Source organism: Stenella coeruleoalba (genome assembly GCF_951394435.1).
Source record: "Stenella coeruleoalba genome assembly, chromosome: 16".
Classification (NCBI taxonomy): Eukaryota; Metazoa; Chordata; class Mammalia; order Artiodactyla; family Delphinidae; genus Stenella; species Stenella coeruleoalba.
Window position 1 is genome coordinate 31,316,644 of NC_137162.1, and position 27,635 is coordinate 31,344,278.

Genomic DNA, 27,635 nt, shown 5'->3' on the forward strand with positions numbered 1-27,635 from the left:
AAATCTGAGAGGTCTATCTCCTTCCACTCCCTTGATCTTCTTTGTCAGAGATTTCTTGGCAATTCTTGCTTGTTTTTATAGAGAGAGGAAATTTAGAATCTACTTCCCTCAGGTGTCGTTGGAGGAGAGGATCTTATCGCTATTTTTATTGGCATCACATTAAACTTATATATTAACTTGGAGATAATGGCATTGGTGACACTGAGTCATTCTACCCAAGAACATGGACCATCTCCCGATTTGTTCAAGTCTGCTTTAGTCGGGGACCCTCTGAATCTAGATGGACTGTCTGGGTAAGAGGACTAGGAGACTAGTGGCGCTCCACCAGATAAAAGGTAACAGAAATCTGTCATCAACAGCCACAGCATCTGCTCTCAAGGGCTTCTCCTGGCCTCCAGGACCTCAACCCCTGGAGGTCATGAGCCTTATCTTGGCTTTCTACTTCTCTGACACTCCCATTCCTTGGACAGAGCACTCTGCCTCTCCACCCTTGCCTGCTCTCTGGCTTCATCGTGGCCCTGACTAACAGGGAAGACCTGGCCTCCTGACCATCGAGGACCCCATGTACTTGCCTCCCACCCCATCTTTGGAGAGCTATTTCTGGCTGGTGGCTGGGCCGTGTGACTGATGAGGAGTACGGGTGTTTGCGAACCAGTCTGACCAAAGGGATGGTCACGTGCTGGGAATCAGTGAGGAATAAGATGAAGCCCCAAGGTGAGACTCAGTGACAGGGGCATGAATGACATTCATACTTGGTTCTAGAAGAAAGGAAAAACCTCTGAAATCCTTCTTGAGAGTCAGCAGTTGGGAACATGGCCTGGGAATGAGAGTGGGGGTGGATCTAGCTGCAGAGAAGAAGCAGGAGGCTGAGCAGTGATCCAGGTGAGGATCTAGGCTGGAGTGAGAACTGGGCGAGGGTGGAAATATTACAAAGGAGAGTCCTGCTCGCAGACTGGCTCTGAGGGCTGAAGGCAAGGGAGGAGGTGAAGATGAGGCAAAGGCCAGGAGTTGTCTGTCCTGACAACAGGCTATGGTAATGTTCTTACCAACCAAGGACTTGGACTGATACTTGGACGGTTTTCTTCAAAGCGATTCTCCTCGTAATACGGATACTGCACTCCAGGCCAATTTCATATGCAGAATATTGAGTTTACTGAACAGATGAAATAGGGAACTGATTCATGTCACAGAAAGTGAAGCCTCGAGCTTAAAAGAGCCTTTGCCGCTTTGTTCAAGTCACAGCTGTGTCGTCTCCTTCCTTCTTCCTCCCTTCCTGCCCCCTCCCCGCAAAGGAGAACAGATAGACCACTAGCAGCGTCTGCCTCAGTTCCTGTTCTCTCTTGGCCTTTCTCTGGCCTCGTCTGCTATTTTTCTCCAGTGCTTTACCCAGGCTCCCTAACTTCCTCCCAAACCTTCCTCCATCGGGGCCCTTAACTGGCACTGGCCAATTCACCAGGCATGGGCCTGACCAACAGCAAGCCCCTGTTCCTTTGGCCTGCACGTGTCAGAAAGCTGCCAGGGCCACCGTTCCTGCAGGACAGCCCCCCCACCCCCATCCCAAGAATGGGGGCCAGCACAGGGAAAAGAGAGGGAATGGTTTGGGGGTTAAAGGGCCCTGGCTCAGGGATCAGGAAGAATGGGTGGCCTTAGGCAAGTGCTGTCACCTTTCTGAGGCTCAGACTTCACATCGTGAATGATAAGCGTACGCCCCTCATAGAGTTGTTGTGAGGCTGACCTTCGAGGGAGTAGGTTATGATTAGAACAACAGAAGCATAGTGTCCATGCCACACTTCGTCTACTTCCTTTTGGCAATCTGCCTCAACCAGCCCTGGCAGGGGAAGAGCCATGAGCAGGTGGGTGGCAGAGCAGAGAGGGTGAACCGTGGCTCACCTTCCAGTTTCAGTGAGGACTTGGACTATTTCCAAAGGTCTGTAAACTGACACAACCACCTAGCCTCGCTCTGGGAAGCAATCTCGCACAGACCACCAAAGGCATCTCTTCTGGAAGCTGTGAGAGTGTTTCTGCTCACGGAATCCAGTTTCTGTGCACATGGGCCAATGTCCAGATGCCAAGTCAGAGGGAGTCTGAGCCCTTCTTGAATACCCTTTCTCATCCTCTAAAGGTGAGCAGTTGAGGCCAGGGAGATTAAGTGATTCACCCAAGGTCTTGGTTAAGTTGGTGCCTTGATGTCAGGACAGGGCCCTCTGCTGAAGCACAGGTATCTCTTGTGATGGCAAAACCCTGTGATTGTCAGCTTAGACTATGGAAACAAGCTTGGGTTTGAATCCCAGCATTGACGAGTGGTGTAACTTTGGGCCAGTTACTTAACCTCCCTATGAATCCGTTTTTTCACATGTATAATGAATGGTGTCAGGACTACCCTGGTGGTCCAGTGGTTAAGACTCTGCTCTCCCAACGCAGGGGGCCCGGGTTCCATCCCTGGTCAGGGAACTAGATCCCACATCCCGCAACTAAGAGCCTGCATGCCACAGCGATGATCCCGCGTGCCACAGCTAAGACCCGGCGCAGCCAAATAAATAAATTAATTAAAAGAAAAAAAAATGAATGGTGTCATAGTACACGAACATAAAAGCATTGAAAAAGCATGTTGTTGTTGGTTGTCATTAACGGATGCAAGGAAAAGAACCCAACAGAAACCAGGGCTGGTCGGTCTCATCCCCAGACTCCAATATAATGTCTTCTCGTTCTCAAGCCTCATCATTTCACAGAGCTAACTGAGACTTGGGCGGACTGTCCTGGCTTTGCCCCATAGCTTTAGACCAGATCTTATTTTATATATTTTTGTTAAATATTTAATATCTACAATAAGTACCTATATACCCACCACTCAACTTAAGAAATAGGACACTACCGTTGCCTTCGAAGTCCTATGTGCCCCTTCACTCCAATCCCACTCCCTAGTTCCATTCACCTGAATTTTATATTTATCATTCCCTCCCTTGGTTTGACCATATATGTATATGTCCTAAATAATAAATTAGTTTTACATGTCTTTAACCTAAATATAACTGGATCATGGTGTATGATCTTCTTTAACTTGCCTTTATTGCTCAGATTATTTTTGCTATTTATCTATACTGATCAGTTGTATTCACTCCTTTTCGCTGTTGAATAGTACTCCACTGCATGAATATGCCACAATTAATTTATCTGTTTTCCTGTTGAGGGGCAATTGGGTTGTTCCAAGTGTTGTTTTGTTTTCTGTTAGAAATGGTGCTTCAATGACAATTCTTGCACGTGACTTGGTGTACATGGTATATTTTTAGTATTCTGACACAGTGCTATGTTATGTATGACCTCATGCTGGGTCATAGGTATGTATGTCATCAAGTGTATTAGGTAATACCAAGCTGTTTCCAAAGTGGTTGTGCCTATTAATATTTTTATCAGCAGTGTACAGGAGTTCCACATTTTCTTTAAGGTTGGTATTATCCATTTTTCATTTGTTAATCTAGTAATTAATTAATTGTCATGTTCACTGTGCCGTGTAGTTCGAGACTGTTTATCATGGTACGTTGATCTCCATGTGCTGTGGAAACCATGTTGTGTGGTCTTACTCTTTTCACAAATCATAGGCTAAAATTTGGTGTCCTCAATTTCCATGTTTGCACTGACCAAGTAGTGGCAGCCTGGAACATCATGGCTATCACACTACGTACCACATGGGGTAAAATGCCCAGTCTGGAAAAGCAGACACTCATTTTTATCACGTCAGACTAGACACAGTAAAAAGAAGAAAGACAAGTGGCTGTAAAAAGAAAAAGCAGAAGTGTAACCCTTGTCCTTGGTCTTTTTCTCTGGGGAAATAATAAGTACGCAGTGCAGGTGCTGAACAGAGTTGTTGGTTGAGAGAAAAGTCAAGTAGCTGACGGGGTGCACTTTACAGTAATTTAGAAGGGACAAGCCGATTATTGCCCCATTCGTTGGAGCTTGATTTTCCTGACCCTGATGACATTCTCCGTGCCCTCACTCTCCTGGTCTACTAGTTCCCTTCTGTTAAGACCTGTGAGGAGCTGAGGGGCGAAGGTCTAGAACTCTTTCAAGATAAATTGAAAGAAAATTGAGCTTCCTGTTTGGGGAAAATAAACAATTGGAAGAGCCAAGCACTTACATTTTTCTCATGAAAGATGATCTTTCTTGCTGGCCTGGCCAATTCAGGGGTTTGGCCGAGCAGAAGGGCCCCACCCTTCAATAGCCCTGTGGATTCTGCTCCTGACCATCTGGTTAAACTAGAAATTCAGAAACGGTACATGAATGTGAATAATCAAGATTTACCTGGAGAGGGGCTTCCCTGGTGGCGCAGTGGTTGAGAGTCCGCCTGCCGATGCAGGGGACGCGGGTTTGTGCCCTGGTCCGGGAAGATCCCACGTGCCACGGAGCGGCTGGGCCCGTGAGCCACGGCCGCTGAGCCTGCGCGTCCGGAGCCTGTGCTCCGCAACGAAAGAGGCCGCAACAGTGAGAGGCCCACGTACCGCAAAAAAAAAAAAAAAAAGATTTACCTGGAGAAATACAGAACCTCTGTTTGTACAAAGGAGAGGTACAGGAGGAAAGGAATCCATCTACTACATCCATCTCTGCCTCTCACCTTCCTCCCGCTCCACTTCCCCTCCTCACTGGCCCATCACTAGGTCTGGTGAGGGGATGAAGGTGAGCAGTGGATGAAGCCAGGAGGGGACAAAGGCAGTGAGGAGAGTGGCACCCTGCTTTTAAGGGGACTTCTGGATGGCCTGATGTCAGAACTGCATTGTTGGGAGGTTGTTAGATTTGTTCCTAGCTGACCTTTGAGTACATCTTGATTTTGTTTGAAAGCATCTGGCTATCAGCACAACTCCTGACACCATCAACCTCATAAAGGGACCATGCTGTACAATGGAGATCCTCTCCCCTTTTCCAGATCTCCTATCTGTCTCTATCCCTAATGACCTTGCCTAGAGAATTGTCTTCCCATTTTACACAGATCTTCAGGAAAACTGAATTCTAACTCTCAAAGTAAACTGTTAACCACTGTGTCACTGTCATCTTGATATTTATTTAAAACCATTTGGGGGAGAGGAGTGAGGAGAAACTACACAAAAACACCATTTTCGTATAACAATCCTTTAAGTGGAAAAATTTATCCATGACTTTATGCAAATGAGCAGAAAGTCCCAAAGAGACTTTCAGATGGAATTGATTATTCTGCTTTTCCTTGAGCTCAGGAAGGGGACAGCATGACACCTGCTGAAAACAAGGACTATATGTGTTCAGGACAACAGGAAGTAGTGACCAGCCAGAAGCTTGCCCTGACCTGATTATAAATCTGGTTACAGAAGAAAGCAGCTGGAAAGCAATTTGCATGTCCAATAGGTTTCACTATTAAAGTTTACACAACGTGGAGTGATCGGCCAAGCCGGCTGGCTACCCAGGTCACATGACTATGTAGAAACACGAAACTTGACTACATGCTCAAGCAAGTTTTACTTCTTCCTCGTGCAGGGGTGTCTGCCAGCAGCCTGCAGTCTCAGAAATCAGACTCAAGTGACTAGGACTCTTGAGATCAAAGGCTTACCATGCTACTCCCCAGGACAGCCAGGGACTGCTGACGTGACCACTGGACAGTGATCTGTGGTTCGTATAGTTACCAAAAATAATGGATAAGCTTAATAAAATAACTGTCCCCGCCAGTCAGAAGTTGAGGTAAGATTTTCGCCATCCAATACTTTTCCTTCTTCTTCTCCTTTATTTATTTATTTTTTTTCAGTCATCTTACTGCATCTCAGAAATACTGAAATCCTGGAATACTTTGCTAGCTGTAAGGCAGTGGGGTGTCAATTGCTATAGGGAAAGGGACTTGCATTTTTAAAGAAATGTGTAGGAACAAGTGAGCTTACTCTAGCTGGCTTTGCCAGTGATGGATTGAAGTGTAAAGCTTTGAAGAGAAAAGAAAAAAGAAAAGCCAAGGGCTTAGACTCTACCAATGGTCAGCTTGGAGAGTCTGAACACAGCAAGCTTTTCTAAAAAGAGTTTGGTCTAATCTGAGTACTCAAATATTTCATTGTGGATTACTATTTAATGTTAAAGATTGTTGTAATAATTTGTATCCGTTGTCATTTTACTATCTCATTTATTTTGTGGCTGTATGTCACAAGTGTTTTGGGGAGATTAGATCTGTTTTTCCAGTGTCTTCATGTCAGTGTAACAATTATCTATAAAAAGCCACTTAGAAAGAATAAATAAACCAGAAGTGTCCCAAGGGAAAAGAATCAAGAAACTCTTCTGACTTATAGAAGAAAAGACTTCCCAAATTTTTATTTTGAAGATTTTCTTTTTGTCTCATTGTGACAACATCATGGCTTTTTGAGACTGGAACTTTTAAGTGTTCAATGAGTGTTTTATATTTCAGCTACCACTTGAACTTCAGTTTTTCACAGGGTGATGTGACACGGGTAGCAAGGAAGTTATCAGAAATGATAAGGAGCTAGAGAATCAGAGCTTTTGAGACAGAATTTAAGAGAAATTAGTCTGAGAATGGCAGAGGGACAGCCCTTCACAGTTAGAATATGGGTCATATAGCTGGTAGGCACTTGGTAAATGATAGTTTGAAACGAACTGCTGGTCTGGAATCAAGAGGCAGCATGGCCGCGGTCAGCCCTTTCAAGGGTGTGCTGGTAAGGAGACAAAAAGCTTCCTCAGTCTTGCCCTTGGTCTCACGTTGCTACACCGTCATGGGAGGTGGGTAGGTAAAACAGTGCAAGTAGTAAGTGACTCAGTGAGTATAAGAAGTGAATTGGAGTAGCTGGAGAGGTTTTAACAGAGAAGACGCTTCAAGTGCTAAGCTTTGTCAAAGTAAATGAACAAACAAAATCAAATAAAAACGAACATGTAGATGTTGAGAACGGAGTCGTGGTTACCAGAAGTGAAGAGACAGGGGGCGGAGGGTGAAATGGGTAAAAGAGGTCAAGTGTATGGTGATGGATGAAAACTAGATTTTTGGTGGTGAGCACACTATGGTACATACAGAGGTAGAAATATAATGTTGTAAAAGTGAAATGTACATAATGTTATAAACCAATGTTACCTCAATAAAAATAAATAAATAAAGAGCTAGGCTTTGAGAGGCAGGTAAGATAAAAGAAGTTGGAGAATTGGAGGGAAAGCCTGATGTGCTGGGAGGGAGGAAAGACGGAAGCTGACGCTGGGAGCTGGACTTGACTAGGTCCATTTGTAGGATGATGAGGAGAGTCTTCTGCCCAACAGAGGCTGTAGAATAGGCCTGTGGGACCAGAAAGTCCTCAAAAGGTTAGATGCGTAGGGTGGGGCCAGATCACAAAGGGCAGAGAGGGCTCTAACCACGGAGGGCTGGAGAACGGTTTATACAGTGACAGATGTCATGCCAGCGGGCTTAAGGGAGGTTGGCAGGATGGACTGGAGGGGCGGAACCTGGAGGCAGGGATGCTCAGTTAGAGGGGCGGTTAAGTAACCCAAGCCTCTAGTGCTGCAGGCCTGGACTTGGGGCAGAGCAGTGAAAAGGGAGAGCGAAGGAAAGACATGCCAAAGAAACTAACAAGGCATAGATATTAAGATTTCTCCCAAATGAGCAAGAGGGTTTAGAAGGTCCTTTTCAGAGATATTCCATAACCTAGGCCTATACTAAGTCTTAGAACCTCTTTCAGGATATCCAGATGGGGATTTAAATAAAGAGAAGCAACAGAACCTAAATCACTTTATGATCCTTCCCTCGGGGACAAAGTTCAGCTTTGTCACAGAGCAGTCGATAGACAACATACAACACTAGATTAGAGGGTAGAAAACCAAAACCGTATTGTGGATAATCATATACTACATTCATCTGCTCAGGCAAAAGTAACTTTTTTTTTCTACTTGGTTACTGAGTTGTTTTTACAGAATTGGCCTGTTTTAATAAAATGTGCACTGTCGATGTGAAACGTTTCAAAGAAATGAAATTGTAAACACAGTGAACTTGAAGCACCATTTTAAATCTTTTCTGTAATTAGATGGGATGGCGAGGAATAGGTCAATGAATACTTGATCCCTGTGGTTTGTATCCTCTGTCCTGACAGGTTATCACCAATTCAGAATGTTGCCAGCTGTGTAATTATTTGGCATCAGATGACAGTATAAGTGAAGAGCTGTGTTCATACTCTTAGGTTTATCAAAGTTTATATGATAATTTGCTTAAATTCTTAGCCAGAAAAAACAGAGAGATAGTGAGTGTCCATCAAGGGGGAGTAAAAGGGATGACCCTGATCTAGGGGGTGTATTCCCAGGGCTGGAAAGAGACTAGAGGCAGAAGGAGTGACCAGGAGGGAGGGAAAGTAGAGTCAGCTAAGAAAAAGAGAGCAGGCATGATTGGGGAAAAAAAAAAAAAGATTCTCAACATGAAGGAGAAAGAGAAGGTTCCAGATGGACCTTCCCAGATGGACAGCTGGGGATGAGTAGTCAGCCTGAGAGTTTCTACTGCAGAGGAATTGAGAAAGGCGAAGTGGTTAAGTTGTATGTGACCACAGAAATGTGTGAGCACAGATTCTTGCTTTTTTTCTCCCTTTGGGGCACTACATGAAGTTGGTTTCTCTGTTAATGGGAATTCAAAAACTCTCAGGATCTTTTAGTTGATTCTTAGCCATGATTTTCCCTGGATTTTATAAGGTAATGATATCATCAGAAACTCAGCTCAGACCTGGGGTCTCAATCCTTCCACAGTAAGTATTCCTATTCATAAAAATATTACACTCCTAGGTAAACGTTTCAACATTTACAGTCCTGAATCACAATGACTATATTCCTTTCAAGTTAGTGAAACTAGTTTGTAAGGGAAATTTTACGTTTTTATATTTTTAATAACCTCCCAGATGACTCATCGTCTGTGCGTGTGTATTTTTCTTTGTAGCTCCCACAAACACATACTCATTTATTTTTACAAATGGAAAAAGTCTTTGACACAGGTGTGGTCAAGCCAAGTCTCCCTAATCCTTATATTATTGGTTGAAGAGTATGGTATTTTTCAGTCAAACTAACATATGTGTGAGTTTAGGAAAGTTTACTTAAATTCCCTGGTCCCGGCTACTTCAGCTGAAAAGATAGAGATAATAACAGCACCGATCCCACAGGGCTGTTGTAAGGATTAGAGTGATCCTGGTACATAGTAATTACTGGATTGAAAAATGGTGGTTATTTAATATCTTATTGTTATTCTTATTAATTCTATAGGTGTGCAATTGATTTTCTGAACAGAAACATAGTACTTTACGTTGATCCTTGATAAATTTCATGTCAGTTTCAGTTCTTCTTTTTAGCTATTTTGTCTATTTTACCTGTTGCTTCTGACATCTGTGGCATTTAGCTTTGCATGGGCTGTGACGTGACAAACGTCCCTTCTCTGCCCTAATCTAAGTGGCTAATAAACTGTTGAGCATGACAGAGCCCTGCCATGGGTGTCTGGGTCTCACGGCTAGGGCTCTCATTTGGAGATCCTATTTGACAGATCCTGGGACATGATTTTTCTTCTCAGGTCTTGGAATCCTCAATTGGCATTTCCAGTTACTTGACTTTTCAAGTTCAATTCTTCAGAAACAGAGTTATCTTCTTTTCACCTTTCTGCCACTAGATCTCTCTCTGGTCCTCCCTGTTTCTGTCAATGGTGTCATCATCAACTCTAAGCCTGATGCATCCTTTCCTCTGTACCTCCACTCACCTAACACAACCTCTAGTCTTTCTTTCATGATGCTTCCATATATGCCCTTTTCTTTCCTTTTCTACCACACCATCCTGGTTAGGTCCTCATCACCCTGTGTCTCCCAGCTACAAAATGAGGAGTTTGGATCTGACAATTCTCAAAGTCCCTCTCAGCTCTGATGCTGTGTGATCCTTTAGCCATGAAGACCATGCTTGAAATGTTACATCCTCTAAGGCTACCATTTCATCCCATGACCCTCAGGAAATATTTCCTGATGGAATTATCAACTTGTTTGAGATAGTTTTCAAAATATTTTCAAACTCTTTTCTTACAAAGATTTTGAAAACTGCCCAACTCAGAACACTGGGAACAGAGGATTAATCTAGACAGCATCCAGATGCATCATCTAGAAGGTAGCTATGATGTATTTAGAAGGACAAAGCAATTGGCACCCAAAAGGTCAGGATTCCGATTGCCAATTACGAGCTATGGGTCCTGATGAAATCACTCAACTTCTCTAAGCCTCAGTTTCCTCAACTGTCAAATAAAACTAGAGATGCCTTCCTCACAGGCTTGTTGTGAAGACATGGGCTAAAGTGCCCAGAATATTTGTCACATGGTCAGTATAACAAGTAAATAAAAAGTAAATACAACAATCAGTACTTTAACCCACCCTTCATGAGTGACCATCTGTTCTCTCTCTTCCTACTCACGGTAGAAGATCCAACCCCCTTTAACTGGAGGGCAAGCAGAGCAGGAAGCTGCCCAGGGGCTCACAGTGGGTGGATAGAGCACATCCTGAATACAAGTGTATCTCGGGCATCTCTCTTCTCATTCTTTTATAAGTTTAGATCAGAGGCCAGTGCTGAGGTGGGAGGGCAAGAGGAGGCACAGCATCTAATGGTAGAGATAAGATAGACTTCCCAGGAAGTATGGTTTCCTATTCTCCTCACACTGCCTACCTGCCTTATGTCAGCTGAGAACCTGCACAACTAGGCTATATTGTGTTGTACCAATGGATGCAATTCTCAGACAAGGTCTCTGTCTTCTCATGGGCAAGCTACATGGGAGCCACTTTAGACATTTGCTTAGTGTTTGTGGATTTCAGGATCATCACCTAGGAAAACTCAAGGCACTCTTTCTCATCCACTCTGGGCATGGGTCTGCCAGGAAAATGCTAAACCAGAGTCCACATATTCAAGCACTCTCTCTTCTGGATCCAATAATCACCTGAACAATATGTGCTGTGGCTGAACAATTCCTCCCTCTTCGTGCAACCTGTCCCCAAAGTGGCTATGATGCAATTAATTCGGTTTCCAAGAACTGAACCACAATTACACTCTAGCCCTGCCTCTTACATCACTGGACGGGAGGAGATTGGGCTGGTACCAGATGCCTTAGGCACACATTTACAATCTCTCGGTTTTCCCCCACAGATGATTAACCTCATCTGTTCTGTGGAGAATTTACTTATCTGGTGCCTTTTCAAAGAGGATCTTACTATTGCCCTCATGCAATGACATGAAGGAATCTAGGCTTGTTAAAGAAAACATGAATAAGAAAAAAAAGAAATTAAATAATAGCCTGTTATAGAGATATTGAAACACTGGATGGCTTTCTTTGGCTTTTTAATAAACCCCATAGAAGTTATCTCCTTCTGCCCTCCCCCAAGACATAGCTGCATCATTTAGATCAGTGGTTCTCCACCAGGGACAATTTTGCCCTCCAGGGGACATTTGACTATCCCACTTGGGGAGGGGGTGCTGCTCGCACCTCGTAGGTAGATGCCGGGGTGCTGCTAAACACCCTGAACTGTGCAGGGCAATCCTTACAGCAAAGTATTATCTGGCCCAGAATGTCAATAGTGCTGCATCTGGGAAACTCTGATCGAGACCAAGTGGAATGAATTCTGTGTAGAGCAGGAAGCACAGATTCACTTGCATGTGCTTATAGTGACAGTATGTATTCATAATACATAGCTTTGCAATTGATGTGGCCTCTGCTTGCTGGACTGATTTTCCTCTGTCTGGGATGATTTGGGTCAGGGGTTGCCAAGGGGAAAGTTCAGAAGTGCTTGAGCCTATATTTCAATGAGTTGTTTTTGAAAAAAAGAATTTTTAGTGTCAAACAAAACTAGATTCCAGGAACTCCACGCACCACTGAAGCATAAGTTGTTCTCTCCTGGATAGAGAAGTGAGAGCAGGAAAAGATTTCCAGACATCATGTCGCCTTAGAATAGTATGTTTCTACCTCTCTAAGTAGACTGGGCAACTTGAGTGGACACCACTAGAGTTAGGATAAAAAGTCAGTCAGACTCCGATTCTGTAGGTTAGTGGTCACAGGGGCTGCCGCTGCCTCCCCATCAGACACATTGTGTCTCTTACTTTGTGATTTGGATCCATCAGGTCCCCTTAAATCTCACTGACCTGGAACCATTCTGCTTCTTTAAGGTGACCCTGCACCTCTCTATTTGCTCCCTTAGGTGTTGATGTCTAAGCTCTCAGAAACAGCTTTAGTTTTCTCATTCCACGTACCTGCTCAGCTTCCTAAGCCTCCAGGGACCAAGCACACAATTAGAGGTTAAGAGGATGGCACACCTGTGGCTCCAGAAATGGGCCCCCCCTGCAGATTGGGTGGAATTCCAGCCCCATCCAAGTCCTGCCTCCAGATCCAGGGAGCCGTGAACCCTGAAGCGTGCTCCAGCTAACTGTCCGCTAGGTCCCACTGACCTCGAGGCTCCCCAGCACGCTGTAGCGAAGCAGCTTTTGTGCCGGGCTCTGATGTTGGAGCACAGGTCCCCTGGTCTGCGGTGGAAACCCTCCCTCAGAGAAGCACACCTCCTGCTGTGGGCTGAGGCTCTTGCTGGCTCATGTGCTCCCATTCCCAGTTCTGCGTCCCTCAGTGGGCAAGCTTGTCTTCCTTCCCACGCCTGTACCTCGCTCCACAGCTGAGAACTGTCTGCTCCCAACAACTCCTCCCTCCAGCTCCTCGTTGTTTGACCCACCTTCTCCTACCTGTCCTGTCTCACCTCCCTTCCGAAAGGTCATCCATCAGCAGCTATATCTGCAGGCTGATTTTCCACTCAGGGTGTTTTCACAACCCTTTTACAGCATCATGGTCTAGGCCCCCAAACAGGCCGTAGTCCCTCAGTCCAGCATGGCTTGTTTCAATGCTCATTTCCACAGCAAGGCATGGAAGCCAGCTTAAGGGATGTATTGCATGTCCTTGATGGGCGGTGCTTCCCTGTTGGCCACTTTCCCGAAAAAGGAGCTCGTTATCCCGGGGGCGTCTCTGCCTCCCAGCAGGCTAGCTGGGGGCCCCAGATCTCCTCCAGGTTTCAACACTCCCCACAGTGTAGGGAATACACAGCAGAGGCCACCAAGTTTCCTGGGCCTGTGCTGTGCAGTCTCACAGGGCCCCATGCTTGGTTTAATGTCTGCTGTTGCAGTCTTAAGATTCTCAATAATTTTCAACTAGTAGCCCTGCATTTTCATTTTACACCGAGCCCCAGAAATTAGGTAGCCAGTGCTGGCCACAAGTTCCGTGAGCCCCCTCGGCTGAGCCAGCTCTCCCTGCAGTGTGTCAGGACGCAAACATCAGTGGAGAAGCCTCCTCCTTTCCTCTCCCCAGCCCCCAAATCAGAAAGGTTTACAGGGCAAGTGAGAGGGAGCGGCCATCTCTCTAGTCCCTCAGGTAAGAGGCCCAGAGAGGTGAAGTCACTTATCCAAGCTCACACCAGAAAGGCCTAGTCTAAAACTACACTTCCATGTTTGCCTAGGAGGAGGGAGGAACAGCAGGCCACGCCTTCCTTTTTTTTTTCCTGTGTTATTTACTGGCCAGTAAAACGTTCTAGCTTAGTCTGTGTTCTGTATTTTTCCGAGACTTTTTTTTTTTTGTTTAACTAAAAAGCAGCTAATTTACTAGTCAGAAACCCCAGTGAGGCCCTACAGAATATTACTGTCAGTATTTCATGCTATTATATGTTTCCAGGTCCAAACTTGAATTTCACACTGACTCAGTCATGTTTGGTACCCTACTGAGACTATATATTTTTCAAGGAATGCTCCCACAATTGTTCATGGAATCTGAGAGTGAGTTATAATTAAAAAGAGCAGAGTTGATCTTATGTGTAGACTAAGCATACAGGACCATGTTGTATAATTTAAGAAGGGCCCCAGAAAGGTGTTTTTTGCTGAACTTTGGAATCAGGCAGACCTACGTTTGAATGCTTGCTCTGTACTCCCTTGTTCTTGGTCTTTGAGAAGGTTACTTAATCCTTTTTAGCCTCAGCTTTTCACCTGGAAAATGGGAATAATAATATATAATATAATAAGGGTGTTGTAACAGTAAACATATTAAATAGAGAGTAAAAGTTCAGTCAATGTCCCCTCTGCACAAGTCCCTCCTGGCCTGGGCTCTCCTGTTGCCCCAGTTGTGTCATTAGAGAGACATCCTCCTGGGATAAGGCGTGTCTCAGAGTCCTGGTCCAAACTTAAACATCACTATGTGTAATAGGTTAAGGCATTAAGCCTTAGCCGTCACTAACATCCAAGTGGGAGTCTAACAGCTCAGACCGTGGGGACAGAGAGCTGTGCTCTTCTGTCTCCAGCACAGAGGTGGCTCAGTCTATGGTTGTTAGTTGAAAGAAGGGGACATTGTTCAGGAAAGTGGTGATAAGAAGGAGGGGAAGGTCAGAGGAGGGAGACCACACCTAAGTAAAGGGAGTTCCCAGCGGGGAGGCTGTGACTGAGGTTGCTTGGACCAGAGGATTAGAGAGTTGAGCTCAAAGGTAGAAAGAAATGCCTCCCGCATTGACTATGTTGTTGCTGTTTACTTTACAACTTCACTTGGTTCAAAGTGCAAAAACTGCAGGGTGAAGAGTTTGTTTAAGCATGTTTGACATATTAATGACCATACCTAATCCTGGACAGGAAGGAAACAGTCATTTTAGTGCAAATAACTACAGTAGAATCAAATACAAACATGAGAAATATACTTTCAAAAAGGAGCATGGCAAATGTAATACCACATCACTGGAAAACTGGGCCCTCTACATACATGTAACTATTTTGCCTTTTGAATTGTCTTTACAGCCTGTTCAGGGTCAAAATCTGCTTTTTACAACTGAAAACCTTTTGATTTCATGTCATCACCACATTTACAGATTATTTCAGTTGCCCAACCAATCCCAGATGACTGGTCAGATTCACCTGATGAATGCTGAAAACAACTCCTAACATGACTAAAACAAAAGTTATTCATGTGCCTCAAAAGTAAATTGGAAAAAAAAATCAGCTTTAAAATTGTTAATGACTACTTGGGGTGAGGAACTGCTCTGCAACTAATTAGTGGTGGTGATTGCACAGCACTGTGAATTTACTAAATGCCACTGAATTGAACACTTTGAAATGGTGGAATGATGAATTTTTGATAATGAAATTATTTTCCATATTTACCATAAAATATTATGAGGATCCATGATCTTTTTTTTTTTTTTTTTTTTTTTTGCACTATTTGGGCCTCTCACTGTTGTGGCCTCTCCCGTTGTGGAGCACAGGCTCCGGACGTGCAGGCCCAGCTGCTCCGCGGCATGTGGGATCTTCCCGGACCGGGGCACGAACCCGTATCCCCTGCATCGGCAGGCGGACTCTCAACCACTGCGCCACCAGGGAAGCCCCATGATCATATTTTTGTTCGACCAATTAGATACTGTATCAAAGCTGTTTTTTTAAAAAAAAATGTATTAACTGGGGAATTCCCTGGCAGTCCAGTGTTTAGGACTCAGGGCTTTCTCTATCGTGCGCCCGGGTTAGATTCCTGGTTGGAGAACTAAGATCTTGCGAGCCGCGCGGTGCGCCCAAAAAAATAAAAAATGTATTATCGATAAATGTTTCTGGATGGTAAACATTTAAGAATGTCAATGCTTCCTTCCACTTCAATCCCTACACGTGATATTCCCCAATATCTTTTTTTCACTAAGATCCCAAAGAAATGAGCTTCAGTCAAATTTTTTCAATGTATCGGCAATACCATTCTGCAAAATCTCTCTTTACTCCCTGAAAATATCTTTGCTTTTAGCTATAGAAATGAATGCCCAGACAAGTGGGTGTACCATGTAGACACAGCCAAGGCTCATGTTTTTTCTACATTAAGGCTAATTTTTTAAAGAACACGCTCAAATTCTTAAAACATATTCCTTTTCTAGAATTACATAGGATTATATTTTCAGAATTTTATGAAAATGATTAGAGTTACTTATTTATCCTTGAGTCTTACAAATTTGAGAATCATCAGTTTCACACAATAATTTTCATGCTGTTAGAGGAAAAACTGTAAACATCACAAAATTCCTGCTACCAGCAACTAGTTAGAACAAGAAGCAAATCAGAGCCCAGGGACTTCCCTGGTGGCGCAGTGGATAAGAATCCACCTGCCAATGCAGGGTACATGGGTTCGAGCCCTGGTCCGGGAAGATCCCACATGTCGTGGAGCAACTAAGCCCGTGCGCCACAACTACTGAGCCTGCGCTCTAGAGCCCATAAACGACAACTACTGAGCCTGCGCACCACAACTACTGAAGCCCGCGCACCTAGAGTCTGTGCTCCGCAACAAAAGAAGCCACTGCAATGAGAGACCACACACCGCAGCGAAGAGTAGGCCCCGCTCTCAGCAACTAGAGAAAGCCCGTGCGCAGCAACGAAGACCCAAAGCAGCCAAAAATAAATAAATTTATATTTAAAAAAATAGGCTTAAAAAAAAAAATCAGAGCCCAGTACAGGATTAAGTAACAGGACCTCTGGGGGTTCTTCCAAACCCATGAGCCTCCCTTAATGTTTTTGCTTTTCACAACCTGCTTTCACATGTTTTAGGAAGAAGCTTCCCTCTATCCCAGCCCCTCCCTGCTGTGTGGGTGAGTGAGAGCAAGCACCAGCAAGAGGAAGGAAAGTGCTGCATCCCTACAGACCCCTAAAATCTGGGAGGGGGGGAGCCTGACAATTTCTGCTGTCACATCAAGGGGCAAATCTTCTAAGAACTTTTTACAGCTAGTATAACCTAGTTTCCTGTCATCTCATCAGTGTCAGAGCGGTGTGGCCCAAGCCTCACTGCCTCTGATAGGGTAGAGTGTGCCAGGAGTTTTTTGGAAAGGAATCAGGGTATTAGTAGGATCATCCTTGGTCCTGGTTATGCCAAGTCAGCCCAATTTCGGTCTGCTTATAACCGAGATCAGCAATCTAGATATGCCAGAGACTACCACAAAATATTTGCAGATCTCAGTGGGAAAAAAAGAAGGAAATGGTGGAGCGTCTGCAGAAACTTGAAAATTACTTTCTCTGGTTAATAGGTGGTTAGTAAGACAACGCAGGCTGCGAGATGCTCACGTGCAAGGTGCACACATGCCCCTACTCCAGGACTCTTAGGTGGCCTTTCTGACTAGGGTGATAAGAAGGGCACACAGGGATAGCTACCCAGGTCTCCTTGCAGCTGAGCTCAGCCACTCTGCTTGTAAGCCTGTTCCGGACCCAGAGAGCCCCTGCCACATTCCTTCCTGCCGCCTGCGTGCCCTGCCCTCTCTTTCCGCCTTTTCCTGCCATCTGTCTCTTCCTCTTTTTTCTCTGCCCCTCCCTAAAGACTGAAACAGGCCCCTAAGAGACCATGCAACCATCTAGCAACAAGTCTGACCTTGGGGACTAGTGGCAGGGCAGTGGGGGCACATGTGTTCCCGGTAAAACCCACTTGGCTGGGAGAGGGATTGGATGCCTTCTCCAGGGACGGAGAGGAAGGTGCCCAAAGAGGTCCGTGGTGAAGCTGGTCATCCACCCTGGTGAGGGGCCCAAGCTGAGACAAGTCAGCACATGTCATCCAGGGGTGATGAGAGCACGGGTTCTGGAGTCAGACAGCCCGATTTGGAATCCCAGCTCTGTTGTTTATTACATGTAGGACCTGGGGCAAATTACTTCTCTGGGCAAATATTTTCTCACTATAAAAATTAGGATAATCACAACAATGTGAATATACAATGCGTATGTGAATACACTACTGACTGTACACTTAAAATTGGTTACGATCGTAAATTTAAGGTTGTGTGGTTAGTTTTCATCACACTTTTTAAAATGGGGATAATAATAAGACCTACCTCACACGGTTGTGAGGGTTAAATGAGATAAGCACGCGAAGTACCTGGCACATAACGCATGCTCAGTGAGTGCTGGCGTTCACTGTTGTCGCCATTGATTATCCAACTGACCACTAGCCTGGCTCACTGGGCTTGGACTGTAACCATGGCTCTGGGCTGTGGTATGAGAAGTTGGAAGGCACATCCCTGCCATGGAAAAGCTGCTCCTCTAGAAGGAGACTGAGACCATGTGTGGAAAGGGAAGGAGCAGGGTGTGAGGGAAAGAGCTGGGGGAATCCTCAATAATTGATCTTGGTGCAATGGGAAAATGTCTCTGGAATTTAGTGTCCTCCCTTCCAGTAGGAGGCTGACCCAGGATATTCCTAAAGTCTCTCTCACCACCAAACTTCTGTGACTCCCTTGATAACAGGCAAAACTAGGAGTTGGGATTTCAGAGCTGCGTGGTCTGAGACCAGCCCGGTGACCTCCTGGGCCTTGTACCTGCATCTGTGAATGGGGCTGGGGGAGCTACCTCCCTCTTGGGAGGCTTCTCAGGTTATCACAGGATGGAAAGGACTTGCCAAAACTTCTGTCCCAGCTTCACCGTGGACTCGCTCTCCAGAAGGAAGCAGCTTTGGTTGCTGAATTTGCAAATCTAAATATAACACCAATAATACCACAGAAAGGCTGGCGTGGAGGAAATGGGGCATGAGGAAGCCAGGCCAGGGCTAGAAGAGGCTGTGGAAAGGACGGAGGAGGGAAGCTGGTGATAGGACAAGGTCTGCTGCATGCAAAAAACAGAATACTCACTAAAAAGTGGCATTCTGTTTCAAAATGACGGTCGGTAGCCAGACTTCAGTTTTGAGATGGAAGTTATCCAAAAGGAAGATATTTTGTGTGAATCAGAGAATTCCTACCCCCCACCCATCTGCCTCTCTCTGTCCTCTGGTCTGATATAAGTCATAGGCTTCTGTCATGTGATATGGTGGCAGAAGGGACCTTCCTCCTGCATTACCAGACACAGGGTTTGTGTTCAGGGTAGCTCTGGATCCACACATGCCCTACTCAGTCTGCACTCACTGAATATTTGTGGAGTAAATAAGTCAAATACATGTCTTACATAAAACAAATAATAATATTAAACTTTAAGGGGGAGGCCCCCCAAGTCAGTAAATCAAGAAATAATATTTTCATGCAATATTTTAAAAATCAAAATTAATGCAAAAAATTCCATGATGAACAAAATATTGGCATTTTAAATGAAGACAGGACCAGGGCTACTGACACGGCGCTGTGTTCCAGCACAGTCCTCTGTGAGAACTGTTGGCCTTGCGGCCATCAATTCTCTCTTCTGCCCAGCTGAGGCCCTGAAGGCCACTCCTAGTGTTACCCCACTATTTTGGGGATCCCACTGCTGTGGGCTTGGGCCAGGGCCCAGCAGAGTTGCCTTCCTACTGGTCTCTGAGTCACCAGTGTCACCATGCCTAGGCCCTCCTCCATTCTTCCACCCTAATCATGACACTCCTCTGAGTAAAGGTTTCCAAAGGCTTCCTGTTGCCCATAAACCCCATCTCCTTGGCCTGACTAACAAGGTCCTTGACTCCCTGTATCCCCCCAACCCAGCCTCAGCTTTGACGGCACCTTCCCCCCATACCCCCAATTCCTGGCACTCTCAGCTTCTCACTAGACCCCAAACATCTCAGACAATTTCCTCTGAACCTTTGTAGTTGCCGTTCCCACTACTTAGCTGCTGTTCCTCACTCTTCTGCCTGGTGAATTTTTATTTTCCCATCAAGACCCAGCTCTCAGGTCACTTCATCTTAAAACCTCAAAGGAGTCACTCCCTTTTTAGGATTCTTACAGCTCTCTGATCTTCCCTGTTCCCAGCAAAGAATTATGAGTAGTTTTCACTTGTTATCTATCTGTATCACATGAATTTTAAAAAATTAGCTGTATTACTTTCATAAACTGAGCAAAAAAACTATTCTCAGTTTAGGACAAAAAAACAGTTTAAGATATAAAATACAAAAGATGTCATGTGAACCAAATCATAATTCAAAAATTGCTATAGCACTGGAGATTAAATGACTAAGTACTACGTGAGTGCTATGAATTCAGGATATATAGAAATATAATTTAGAGCTGCGAAAGACTTGAATGTCCGTGTAATCCAGCCTTCTCATTTTACAGGAGAAAATGAAGCATTAAGTGTGACAAGAATTGCTCAGATTTGCACAGCCAGGAAGCTTCAGAGATTAGAGTAGAATCTGCATCTCTAGACTCTCAATCCAGTGCTCTTTCCTTAAGTGGCCTCCCTTCCTGTGCCTTTCCTGTGTACAGATCAAGAAATGATCTGTAAGGGGAAAGGGATGACTTGAGCTGGGCCGTGGGCTGGTGGGATGGAATGGGAACAATTGTGTGTTCATAACAGTGGGTTAATTATGTCTAAAATGTTTGGTGTCCAAATTTTGAAGGCCTTTGAATGCCAAGCGAATGAGTTTTTACCTTATCCTGCAAGCAACAGGGAGACATCGAAGACTATTCATGAGTGGAATGACATGGTAAAAGCAATTTAAGAAAATGAACATGGGGAAGGGGAGAGACTGAAGGTAGGGAGACAAGATGGGGGACCACAGAGGAATGAATAAAGAAGATGTGGTACATATATACAATGGAATATTACTCAGCCATAAAAAGAATGAAATAGGGCTTCCCTGGTGGCGCAGTGGTTAAGAATCTGCCTGCCAATGCAGGGGACACGTTCAATCTCTGGCCCGGGAAGATTCCACATGCTGCAGAGCAACTAAGCCCGTGCGCCACTACTACTGCCTGCACTCTAGAGCCTGTGCTCTGCAACAAGAGAAGCCATTGCAATGAGAAGCCCACGCACCGCAATGAAGAGTAGCCCCTGCTTGCCTCAACTAGAGAAAGCCCATGCACAGCAACGAAGACCCAACACAGCCAAAAATAAAAAACAAATAAATAAATAAACTTATTTAAAAAAAAGAATGAAATAATGCCATTTGCAGCAACATGGATGGACCTAAAGATTGTCATACTGAGTGAAGTAAGTCAGACAGAGAGAGAGAGAAATATTGTATGATATCGCTTATATGAGGAATCTAAAGAAAAATGATACAAATGAACTTATTTACAAAACAGAAACAGACTCATAGACTTGGAGAGCGAACTTGTGGTTGCTGAGGGGGAAGCGGGGCGGGGGGAATAGTTAGGGGGTTTGGGATTGACATGTACACACTGCTGTATTTAAAGTGGATGACCAGCACAGGGAACTCTGCTCAATGTTATGTGGCAACCTGAATGGGAGGAGAATTTGAAAAGGAGTGGATACGTGTGTATGTATAACTGAGTCGCTTTGCTGTACACCTGAAACTAGCACAACTTGTTAATCAACTATACTCCAATATAAAATAAAAAGTTAAAAACAAAAGATGAGGGACCACTGGCATAGTCCATCATCCATGAGATCACAATGGCTGTAGCTGAAGGAGTGGACAGGAGGGTACAGAGATGGGTAAGATGCATCTAAAGATGAATTGATGTAACTGGTGAGAGGAGATGAATAGTCAGTGAGAGAGAGAAAAAGTTAAAAAAAAAAAAAGCTTGGAAATTTCAAGCCTGAAGATCCAAGAACACCAGATTATTTAATTACTTGCTAAATTTAATAACAAAAATAAAATATACCATAAAATGATTAGTAGCATCTTAAAAAAGACATCCAGAGTCAATAATGAGATCATTTAAACTCAAGTAAAAGGGGGAAGTCAGCTAAAGAATCAGCAGACCTAGTGATGAGAGTTACATTTAAAAAAATCCGTTCATAGCGTGAAGTAGTTAAGAGACTGGATGTTCTCTTTGCCTCTCCATATACCAAAGACAATATTAGAGATATTTCTACTCCGATTTGATCTAAGAAACATAGAAGTTGGAGATACCAGGCCAGTTGTGAGGAGAACACAGGTAGATGTCCTAAGAGTACCCAACCAAGCAGGTGTAGCTAATTCACAGGCAGTCACCCTCGCAGTTCCGGGAACTCAGGGTGAGACTGAGTAACTCTCAGCCAAGAGTAACAAAAAGCCAGGCTTGATTCAATAGACATTGGGGTGCTGCAGGCCCTTGAGGAGGGAGCGGCCTGGTGAAAGCTGGGTTTTAGAAACATTAGCTGAATAGGCCCTGACACAGCTTCAGAGCGTGGATTGGAGAGGTACACGGGCGGAGGCAGCTTCTTCCTGGTGCAAAGGGGCAGCTGTAGGCGTGGATCTTGGCTGCAGGAGAAGGACCAGCCCCGCGCATACTGAAAGGATGAAACTCCAGAACTGGGCTTGAGGTTAAGATGTGGGGGGGAAGAAGGAGGAAGGAGTTGCCTGCTCTTTTTGTTTGTGAAGAGTTGCTTGAATATGAAACCCTCTTTAATCCATTCCGAAATCCAGATTAAATAGGGATTTTCTCAGATTAACATTGCTTTACATTCCACTTTTTCTAGAAAAACAGAGTGAAAAAAAATACACTAAAACCTGTCTTTTCATGGTCCTCTCTGAGTGCAATAAGAAGCTAAAAGGAAAACAAAATGTTTTCTGATTTTTTTTCTACTAAACTTTAAAAAAAAGCACTCTTGCAGATGATAGCATATTTTAAATCATGTCCTGTATATAATAAAAATTATTAGAAAGGTTTTTAGTGAAATATGTCTGTTTTTGGACTACTCTTTGCTGATCTGGCCACGTGCAGCTGCCCTCCCAGTGCCCCCCACCCCAATCCCAGCCCTAGTGGAGCTCTGCATCCCACCAAGCCATACTTCCATGCCAACCAGCCATGTCAGGCTCGGGAGTGTTCTCAGTTAACCCTCCCTGCCACTACCAAAAAAAAAAAAAAAACCCCACAGCAACAACAATAATAATAAAACCCAATTCTGGGGTACCTTCCGGCCTGGAGGAAATCTACCCAAGTTCATCTACAATGAACATGTATTGCATACAGCTGCCATTAACAGTCTCACACAAAATAGTTTCACTGCCCTAAAAATCCCATGTTCCCTAAAAATCCTTTCCTCCTCCTGAGCTCCTAACAAACCTCTGATCTTTTTACTGTCTCCGTGGTTTTGCCTTTTCCAGATTCCAGGTGGAATCATACAGTATGTAGTTGTTTCAGATTGGATTCTTTTACTTAGCACACATTACATTTTAAATCAGAAATCATCAGAAATTAAAAATTGTACAGCCTGTGTAACCAGCCACTACTTGCCTGTGAGTCCAAAAAAGAAAAGAAAAAACAAAAAAAGAAAAGAAAAATGGTTATCTTTTGCCATTCAAATCATAGTAGCCCTAGCCCACTTTTACAGACTTCCTTCCCCTGGGATTCTGAGTGTCCTGGGGCTGCTTGCACGTCCCACATCTCTACTCTGGCTCTTGCTTGTGTCCAGATCCATTCACCAGTCTCTAGGAGCCATTCTCTGGTGCAGAGGGTATCTTCTAGGTTCCATCTGGATTTCTTGGGCTCCTTCCACCTCTTTCCACCAACCCATCCCTTATTTCCCCCCAGTCCTAACAGAGTTAATAAGACTTCACTGAAGTTTGAGGAATAACAGAAGGGAAGTATAACACAAAGAATGACACATATCTGCTACTAGTCAAGGTTTCGCTTAGTGTCCTGGACACTTCCTCAGGTCCTCCCTGCTTTGCTCCCAGCCAGAGACCACGTCGAGTGCCAGCTCACCTCTGCATCATGAGAATGAATGCTACTAGAGGTCAACTCAACCTGTAGTCCAGGGACCAGCAACCAGGAGGCCACAGGTAGACAGGAAACATCCCGGTACCAGAGCCCAAGACCTGCCGACCACATCCTCGTTTTCTTCACTGCCAGTTTCTGGACTGGAGTCTTTGCAGGATGAGTGACAGCAAGGACAGCTCATCCCCCACAGATAGCGCTATGGTTGTGTCTTCATCCCAATGCCACCACATTCCGTGCTATTCCGTGTTAGAGCACCATATGAGGAATGACAAAATCCCAGCCATAGCACTCCGTTCAGAGCAGGTCCAGTTGCTTCTGGACTACTGCACAGTGTCAGGGGCACATCCTTCCTGTAGCCCCTTCATCTCCACTCTGCAGCTTTTACAAACTGTGGCTCAAGAAGAAAGTGTGTGACTATAAGAAAAATAAAAATATACAGGCACAAGGTAGTCTAAATTCCCACAGAGAAAAATCAGGTCCCATAAAGAAGTGACAGTCTGGTAAAGAATACGTCCAAATTAGGTTACCAAACTGACCACTCAGCTTCTCTGTCTGAAACTTTGCATGGGGTTAACAAGGATTTTAATTTTCCTCAAGCAGGTATTTGCTTTACTTGACACAACTAAAAGGCCCGCAGTGGGAAAAGGTATGATCCGTCACAGTTGAGCCCAAAGGGTGGGCTTCTGAGCAGTAGAGTCAGCATCACCTGGGAACTTGTTAGAAATGCAAATTCTCCAGCCCCACCTAGATGTACCCAATCAGAAACTCCGGGGGTGGAGTGAAACTCTGGGTTTCAAAGGGCCTCCAGGTGATTCCGGTGCAGTTTGGTGTGAGGACCACGGGTCTATCAGATTCTAAAGTAAGCTGCTTCTTTGAAGGCAAAAAACTGCTGGTAACTTTCAAATGATGATTTTTCCTCTCTCAGGACCTCATGGGATCTAAATTTATTGAGATCCAGGCTCAGCCAACACACTACAGTGTGTTGTTAAATAAATTTGTTGATATTAACTCAAAACCTTGAAAAAAAAATTTAAAACAATGACCAAGGAGAGAATATAAAATTCAATTTGGTTTATACAAGGAATAATAAATATAATTATTTATATTACCTTCTCACCATTTTTAAACGCCTAAATGCCATACTGCTTAAAAATTGCATATTAATATTGTTTTAAAATGTGCATTAGATAAGCTATGTCCTTTGTTTTATTTTGTTACGTACACATGGCTGTCTCTTCACAACTTTAAAAAATTAGAACATTGTGATCCTATTATGCATTCTCCCAACCATAGAAGGATATCTCAGAAACGAAAAATCAAAGTGCAACTTTTTTATGCCTTACCTATTTTCACCTACACACAACTTATCACGGTGAAACAACTGATGTTCAGCTCGAGAGCATCCTCTCCTGAAACAGTCCAGTTGCACATTTCTTTGCTATTGCATATCCTTCAAGTTGTGGTAGAGGAAAAAATGTGCTCCAAAATGGAGCAGAAGATACTAGAGGGCAGCAAAAGCTGTGCATCGCACAGTGTATGAAGAGTTGATAGAATGAGCTGAGAGCGTTACCACATTTTCTTGGTTTGGGGGACACTGACTTGTAAGGTAACCTAAGTTTGGCAGCTGTAACTGAGCAGTCTGTGGACGTCAGGATTTGTGTGAATGAGACGCAGAGGGAGGAGAAAAATTCAACGATTTACTATAGTTATAAATTATAATTATTTTAATAATCTATAATTAAAAGTAATTAGGAAATGCCAAGAAGCATCAGCTACCAAGTTGAACAAATGACAAAATTACCTCAAATTTTTTGCAACTGTTTGTAACATCTGTTTGTCTACGCCTACAGCAAAGGTTTCACTTATGCAAATCAGCCTCTGGCTCCCTATTACTCTGCCTGTGTCCCACTCTTGACAGGCCTCTGATAGGATCCTTCACTCTGGCTCATTTTGGCCTTTTACCCCTTTAGGCATTAACTTAGGCTAAAGACTTTCCACTCGGTTACAGTCAGCTTATAACCAGAGGTGCCCTCTGCTCTCCACTTGAAATTATTCAAGTTCTTTCCAATCAATCCATTTCAACCTCTCTCTCAATCTCATTTCCTCTCTACTCCCAGACCTCCTATTTTTCATTTTCACCCATTCCTCTATCTCACAGATTCTCTATAGTTCCTCCGGTAAAGGAGAAAGGGGTTTGTACAGGATGTACGTGAACAAATTCTAGAATACTGTATGGTTCTGAGGTAACTCAAGAGTCCAGTTTGAAGGACCCTCTGTGTGTCTCTGATGGGCCAGTTGGTCCTCTTCTCCCTCATCCATCCTTCTCTCTCTGCCGCTGAGCCTGGTGCTTTGCTGAGCTCTCACACATATGGAGTCAACATGCCCAGCCTCCCTAACTAGCGATATAAGATGTGGCCTCATTTCCTTTGTTACCCAAATTATGACTTGCACTGACCTTCCCATATCTGAACTTGGGCCCCTCAGTTGGTCCCCCAGTTATGTAAATGATTCCCCAAGATGCAGCCTTAAGGATGTCCTGAAAGAAGTCTCTCTTCTCTTTCTACTCCACTCTCCAGCCTGTCCTCCCTCTGCACTCCACTGCTCTGTGCCAATGGGACACACTCTTCCCCACAGCCCAACCAAGGCTGGGCTACAGATCCTGACAGGATACTACTGAAGATTTAGAGACAATAAAGAGAATTATCTCGTTGAAAATGGCTACGGATGGCGTTGTGGATGGCTCTTCTCAACGCAAAGGCCCAGACCCAGTCTCAGGTTCAGGGCTACCTCCCCACCCCTCCAGCTTCCCACCATTGAAAACCCCTCAGGTTTGTCTCTGCTCTTCAGGTCTCCAGGTCCTCACAGTGATTAGACCTAGAAGGGAAAAGAGCTCCCCCAAATCCCCAGTCTAAGTTCCCACTTCTTGTATGACAATCTCCCTTTTCCCAAGGTTGTTGAGAGAGGGAATGTCTATCACTTATGCAATAAATCTCCCGCCATTTCCTTGATGCCCAGTGGCCCTCAGGAAACAACTACAGCAGAACATCAGCACAGGAGAGTTAGCCTGAGATTAACACTTAGTGGAGGACGCAAACAGGCCAGGCCAGGCGGAGTTCCTCTGACAAGCTGTCCTCTCATCCTCTCAACTGCTCCATCCCTACACCAAAAAACTTTGCAGCATATGAGTCATAAATCCATACATAGTCCAAGAGACTAGTTCTCCCAGATTCCAGTTCCAGTCAATGGGGTTTCCTAGACCTATGCTAAGCCTAATTATGCACCACTCTTCATATTAGCTAACAGAGGGCTTAGCTCCCAAAGTGAGAAAAATCTGCATTTTTTAATGAAAAAAGTCCATTTTCTTCTAGAACAATGGCTATATACAAGTTTACATTTCATTAACTAAAGGGCCCAATGAAATAGTTTTCTCAGAACAAAGGAAAGGCTTACCTGGAAGGTAAATTCAAATATGTAACTCTTTCAAGGCAGAACCATGTGAAATTTTATTTAGATATATTTTAAGTTAGAAAATCATTATTAAGAAAACAAAACATGGTCCTATACTCTGACCCTTTTTCTAATTTGTAAACTTTTCTCATTACAATTAGCTTTGAAAACCATTTATCAACTCCTTGCATATCCTTCTAAAAAGTTACGCCCATATCAGCACACATGTATGTATGTCTTCTTTTTCCCACAAAAAAATATATGCATATTCTGAATTTTCCTTCTTTCTTTTCTTTCTCCTCATCCTCCATTTTCATTTAACTTAATACCTCGAGTATTTTTACATATCAGCAATATAGATGTATTTCTTTAAGGTCTGTGGTATTCCATTTATGGTTTTATCAATGTGTATTTAACTAGTTCCCTTTTAATGATAAATGGGCATTTAGGTAGTTCCCAGGTGTTTTTAGTGGGAAAGGCAGGAAGGAGTAGGGTTATTACACATAATTCTGCAATAAACATGCTGATATGTATAATGTTTGTATAGCTTGTGACTATGTTCATAAGGTAAATTCCTAGCAGTGGAATTTCCAGGTCAAAAGGCATAGTGGTTTTACGTTTTGACAGATATTG

General features: G+C 44.1%; 1 protein-coding gene across 1 annotated transcript in view; it reads left to right on the forward strand.

The window, feature by feature from the left end:
- The first annotated feature begins 5,522 nt into the window (after window positions 1–5,522).
- BLNK (B cell linker) overlaps window positions 5,523–27,635 on the forward strand; it is a 74,131-nt gene continuing 52,018 nt past the window's right edge. Inside the window, exon 1 of the mRNA XM_079899265.1 lies at window positions 5,523–5,697. Within this exon, the coding sequence (XP_079755391.1) occupies window positions 5,651–5,697 (47 nt within the window). The 5' untranslated portion in view covers window positions 5,523–5,650. The remainder of the gene's footprint in view (window positions 5,698–27,635) is intronic.